Below are 6,588 nucleotides of genomic sequence, written 5' to 3' on the forward strand. Positions count from 1 at the left end.
TAACAGTTGTTCTGCTGAAAAACTTGTAGAGAACTTTGCAGAATATCTAACAGACTATGAGTCATACAATCTGACAGGGTTTTTTGTTTTGTTTGTTTGTTTGGGGTTTTGCTGTTCTTAAAGCAGTAAATTCAAATTATTATACACTCTCACCTAGAAGAGTTTCTAAAAAAAAAACAACCCAATGTGCCTTCCAAATTGCTATTGTTAATTAATACAAACCTGACAACTCAAGTGATAATACTATACAAACCATTTGTAGGTCACAAGCAAGTATTTCATGCTCATTGCTTCATAACTGGTAGTTCAGCTCACAGAAGTAATAATATCTAAAGGTTACTGCCTGTGACTTGCAATGCAACAACTTTTATATGGTTTTAACAGAGCAACAACGTATCTCCCTTTTTTCCAGCCTCATTATGTAGTAAGACAAACTACTTTGATAGAGAAAGACATGGCAGTGTGCCTGCATGGTAGCTCAAGAAATACTCAGATCTAAATTGCTCCAAAACCCTACCCAGGTATCATATATCAGCTTTGAAATCAGCTTCATTATAGCCATGGGGTTAGAAGCAGTTCAGACACCAGATGCTTTTCAGAAGGCATCCTAGGATCACTTCTTCCATTCATTCTCGTAATTGCAAAAGCAGGTGAGAGAGCTGCAGACTGCACTGAGTGACAGACTGATCTATACAGCAGATGAATGTGCCCTGTGGGGTCTGTGAAACGCTTCTGCAAAAATACCACCAGGGTCATTCTAGAGCCAAACCTGAGGGAGCTCCAAACAACAACTTGTGCACACAGGCAGCTAACCTGGGTTGCTTTGCCCAGCAATGTACATATCCTTGTTCACATCACTGTTATTAGAAAGTACACACATTTCAGAACATACTAAACTGCTACTAGAAAAAGAAAGAAAAGAGCAAAATTAGGGGAAAGATACAAAAGAAATAAATCTCACAACCTTTTGTTCATCTCTAGACAAAGCGTATTTTTAATCAGCAATCTTATTTAGAAGAGAATAATTTCTTTAGATCATAGCCTTGCCAATGATACAATCCCACATAGTAACAGTTCTAAACCAACATGAGGGTTTTTTGGCTTAACTGATCTTAATCCCACAATCGTAATTTTTACAGATGAAAAGTTACCACAATACCGCCTACTCTTTTTGTGAAAAGGACTCAGGTTTGGCAAAGACAATGTTTAGAATCTACATGTTGTTATTTTAGATATGCCACTGGAATGGCTTTCATGGCTTTGTGTATAAATGGGACGAGGCAGAAAATGACCACAAAGAACTTTTAAGTGTAAAGGATATTGACCCTCCTGCATTTTAACATTTAGCATAGCCTCTTCTATTCCAGGCACCATCCTTCAGCACTGCACTAGCCTGAACTTGTGCCAATCAAGAGAGCTGCCAACAAGTCAGTTGCTGTGATGGAGCCTGCTAGCCTAATCAGTGTACTTAATGCAGGACAAACACAACATTCCCACCATAAGCAGTTACAAGTAATTCTATTGATGTGTTAACAATTCTTTCTCTGTTCTCACGTTTCTCTACTTCCCTCATTATACTAACTATCAAATTGCTTTTAACTTCATGGCAGGTGCTGGAATATTCTGTTCCAGATTTGTTCCTAGTACATCCAGATCCCAGCATTGTAAAATGCCAGCAAAACAAGGATGTAAATCTTAGCCCATGTGAATGGAGCCCAGATTGTTTCTCAGCTACACAGAGTGCATCCAAATTACTAAATTAATTTCTGAGCAGCCATTGCTATACAAGGAGTTCACAGAAATACAGTAAAAGCAAATACATATCAAATGCATTGGTAAAACAGGTTCCTGTTTAGCTTAGCTGACACAGGAACACAAGACACAGATGCTACAACACAGCTTTGTGGAAAAATACTATCCAGCAACATGAACTTCAACAACATAAGACTCACATATAGAAAGAGATACAATCAGCATTTTTTTTCTGTCAGTAATATTTGACTAAAGTAAAATGCTTGGGATATGCAAAACATGGGGGAGGGAGAGAAAACACTGGGATTCTGAGACTTTGTCTACTGTCTCACCAAAACAGATTACTCGGTCTGTTGATCAAGACTGAATATACAGATTAAAACCAACAGGAACCCTTCTGCTCCATGAAACAACAGTATGCAATATTGACAGCTAGGTGTATGCCTGTTGCTCCCAACAGATTATGCACACAGAATATGCTTCTGCAATCTCCAATACCAGAATGGAATGGAATGGACCTTAAAATCATCTAGTTCCAAACCCCCTGCCATAGGCAGGGACACCTCATACTAGACCATGTCGTCCAAGGGAAAAAAAAAAATATATATACTGAACAAAACTAACACAAAGACATAAAATGTTGCTGAATAGTCAGGAACTAGCTGAAATTACTAGATTTTGCAAATGACATTTTTCTCTTTGTAAACTACATTACCTAACTTGAATAATTTCTACCTTCTACTAAAAAAAAAAACACTTCTTCCCATGAAATATATTGTATTTTGTTCATCAGTTTTGTTATGCAATTAACTTCAAAGTTTCTATTTCCTGTGTAAAAAAAATAAAAATAATTTAAGAATGTCAAAGTGAATATTATTTACATTTCAGCAGACCATCACAAGTTTTCTCTTCTGCAGTTACTTGTTTATGCACATCACCTGTCGTAAGAAACGCTGTAATAGTTCACTTCTATCTTTCCTTTCTTCTCAGATGGAACAGTTCCATGTTTAACATATTAAACAGGAAATGGTGAAGTAATCTTTCAGAAACACATACAATCTAAAAATAAAAGCAAAAAGCTTGCAAAACATTTCATAATATTGTCAAAAGAGAGATGTCCCAAATTACATGATGTATCTCCTTTAGACAGTGTTTCACTTTTTTTTTTTTTTTGTCTAGGGGGTAAAATTGTGTGGGTAGCAAATGACAAAATTAATAAATTCTGCTGATTAGCTACCAATTCAGAGGATTTGAGATCATACAACTTGGAAAAATAATTATGTGCAAACACACTGAAGTTCTCCATGCACTTCTAATTACAGTTTGATTATTCACATTTCTGAAAAGGTCTCAGATTAAGAATAGTCATGTAAATTTGACAAATTTATATCAAAAAATAAAATCTTACTAACAACCATTTCTGACACATTTATAACATTTCAGCGTAAGTTCAGACTGGAGGTTCTTCACTGAGAAGGTGATTCATCACTGGAACAGGCTCCCCAGGGAAGTGGGACCAGCACCAAGCCTGTCAGAGCTCAAGGAGCATCTGAACAGCATTCTCAGACATACCGTTTAGTTTTAGGTAGTCCTGAGAGGAGCAGGGAGTTGGACTCAATGATCCTTATAGGTCACTTCCAATTTGAAATAACCTATGATTAACTCAGTGATTCCAGGACCTAAGAAAAGATCTGCAATTAACTGTTCTTCTAGAGCTACAGAACTCATACATTATCTTCAGCTAAAGTCCTGGGCAGAAAAGAAGGCACAGCAGAGAGCTCTCCAAAGAGAACCTGATCTAAGTTTCCAGCACAGGGCTGGGGCTGAAGTAAAAAATTAATCTTAAATATTTTTATTTAGGTTATCTGAGTACACTGGAGAAACTATTCAAACAGTAAGAGTTCAGCACACCTGCTAGCTTTTCTAGGAAAAGATTTTTTTGACTTCTTAATTGGAAAAACAGTGATCTTTCATATCCACTTTAGTGCATTTGCTGCCTTAAAGACTGTTTTATAAAGTCTGTATATCCATTCTGAAACAGCTCTACATCCATAAAGTAAAACAAGAAATGTCTCCTTCACAGTTTGACAAATGGGCATCAAAGAGTTCCAAACCCAACTGAAATGCTTCAGAAAATCATAAGGCTCAGTCTGTTCCCCCTGTTTTGTAAGTGTAAAAGCCCAAAACAACTCTGAAAGCTACAAATATAATACTGTAAGCTTCCCATCACAACCACCTTTTCCTCTGAATTTACACAGCACTTTGTTCAGGAAATTAACATACAGACCCACAGACAGAACTCATTACTACTGCACAACACAAACCAAAACCTTTCAGTTACCATAAAGCATAGTTTATTTTAAAGATTTGATGTCATAACAGCTTCAGACCACCAACCAATAAACATCCCTTTCAGTTCAGATTTTAGCAGCTGCTACTGAGCACCAAACACACCTCAAGATCATCAAAATAAGGAGCAACACGTATGCTCTAATATTTGCACATTTTCTTCAGTGTTACTCCCAGCACAGCCAGCTTTCTTGAGGAAATTTGTTAACCAGCTTAAGCTCCAAATTTTCATCCAAACCATTTTACCGTCATCTCCAGGCTTTTTACATAAGGGAAAAAAGAATTAGGAAGTTCTGAGCATGAACATGGCCTCTCAATGGTAGCACAAAGTACCTTTGAGCTATACGCTCAGGCTTACACTGCCACTTCTTCCAGCTGCATGGATAAAGGGCAGAATCTTTTTAATGTTTTATTGCACAATTCAGTATTATGTCAGACTTTTAGAGTGATAGCAACATGAGGATTGTCTCTCTCTAAGGCGATAGACTTAGCAAGATGACTTGAAACAAAATTTTTCCCGAAGCTACAGTATTATTAAAAGTCAAGGTCTTTTCATCACTCATACAGGAATGCATATTACAATCCTGTGACTGCAATAAACTGCAAACCAAAAGATCGATTGCTTGTACAAACTGTACTATAAATATGGGGGGAAAAAACAAAAACCACACAACAAAAAATCCACAAAACAAACAAAGAAACAAACAAACAAAAAAAACTCTTAAAACAAACAAACAAACAAACAAGGTCCATCTTGCTAGTTTAAACCAACAAAATATACCCAGAGACCATGACCTTCAGAGAGCAAATTTTTGGAGTATTTGAAAAAAAGGGAAACACAAGGCAATGACAATGTATTTCGTAAGTGAAACAGAAAGTTTATTTTTTACTGCATGGGGGTTTTTTTCTGATTTTAGCAGAAGTTTTGTACTCTTGATTTGGCAGGTCGCTGAAGAGTTAAAATATAATGCAGCAAACTCTACCCCGTGTTTTAGCTATGGCTACCCGGCATGCCTGTAATTTAACAGACCAAATCCCATCTATAATAAAAGAGCTGTATTTTCAACAGGAAAGCTGTTGCTTTACCCAGTGTCTTTTCTTAAGTCCATATTTGGCTATGGTCTTAAGACTAACCAAACATACTTGAGTTTCAGTTTGATCTGAGAGCTAATTTCCTCTTCTGTCCTGGATTGATAGAATGTGTTACTAATACAGAAGCAGTGGTAACATGGACTTTACATGGCTTCTTTTCAGTCACAAACACAAGCTCACACACTCTCTCAACAAGCACTCTTGTATGCTTATCTCAAAACTGCAACCACAATGCTACTTTAAGCATTATTATTCTGTCAATGCACCGACATTTCTGAAAGGTTCCTGTTTCCAGAACACCCTGAAACATTTTTTTAAACACCCTAAATCCTCCTGTATTTCATTTCTCCTTTCCTTTGCTGTGAGGAAACACTGTAGAACGTGCTTCGGTCAGGAAAATTGCATAAACAGGGGGTTTGGGTCTTCCTTCTCATCAGAGAGACATGATGGCTTTGGCATCGTGCGGGTGCTTACAAGGCTCTTTATTCCCACGGAGCAATACATAGTGAGAACGCACCTTGGTGAAGAAGTTGCCCAGGCTTCATGTTGTCCATTATGGCCAGGCAACAAGTACCGAGAAAGAGCAGGAGCCTCCTCTCACCTTCCAAGTTACAACACACGTATTATTCACCCAAATAAAACAAGACCTGAGGTGACTTCCACGGCAACAGTACAACTGAGGAGCTTCTCTACTCCGCACGGCGAGCAGCTCCCGCTGGGCGCCCCCGCCACGCCCGGGCCCTGCGGCGGGAGGTAAGGCAAGGCGGGCCAGCCCGGGGAGGCCGTGGGCCTCCATCCCGAGCTCGGGGTGCGCCGCTGCAGTACTCACCGCCGGGAAACGGCTGCATGTTCCCTCGCGGAGTCTGGCCTCCGCCGTCAAGAGAGAAACTCCTGGTGAGAGGGGAGAAATGATGCGGCGGCGCGGCCATGACTCTTCACTCCTCCTCCCGCAGCATGCTCCCAGGCTGGGCGCTGTCCCGGGCTGCTACGGCACCTCACACCGCAGTTGGTGTCGCGTGACCTGATCCAGCCCCTTCCACGGCCGCGGATGTGCCCCTACTCCGCAGCTTCCCAGCCCTCACCAACAACCCTCTGCCCGCGCCTCGGCGGCCGCTTCCCCCCCAGCCGCCCCGCCCAGTCCCTTCACAGACCCGCCCCCCGCCAGCCACACGCTTTGGGTGCCGGCCCGCATCGTCACGCACGGCTCCCTGGTCGGTCCTTGCGGGAACGGGTGTCCTGGTGCCGGGCTCTGCCGCCTGCTCACTTGGGGTTTATGTCGGGGGTGTCCCGTCGCTGCAGAGGAGGGATGATCCGGCCGCGGGGCTGGGCTCTGGGAGGCCCGCAGAGGCTGTGCAGGGGCCTGACAGCCGTGGCAATTCGCGGGGCCAGGCCAGC

The 6,588-nt window shown here is 41.1% G+C and overlaps 1 protein-coding gene across 1 annotated transcript in view; it reads right to left on the minus strand.

Moving 5' to 3' along the window:
* Window positions 1–6,299, minus strand: part of LOC101876207 (leucyl and cystinyl aminopeptidase) — a 39,609-nt gene extending 33,310 nt beyond the window's left edge. The window contains exon 1 of the mRNA XM_031044028.2: window positions 6,023–6,299. Within this exon, the coding sequence (XP_030899888.1) occupies window positions 6,023–6,122 (100 nt within the window). The 5' untranslated portion in view covers window positions 6,123–6,299. The remainder of the gene's footprint in view (window positions 1–6,022) is intronic.
* Between the last annotated feature and the right edge of the window lie 289 nt (window positions 6,300–6,588).

Source organism: Melopsittacus undulatus, chromosome Z (genome assembly GCF_012275295.1).
Source record: "Melopsittacus undulatus isolate bMelUnd1 chromosome Z, bMelUnd1.mat.Z, whole genome shotgun sequence".
Lineage (NCBI taxonomy): Eukaryota > Metazoa > Chordata > Aves > Psittaciformes > Psittaculidae > Melopsittacus > Melopsittacus undulatus.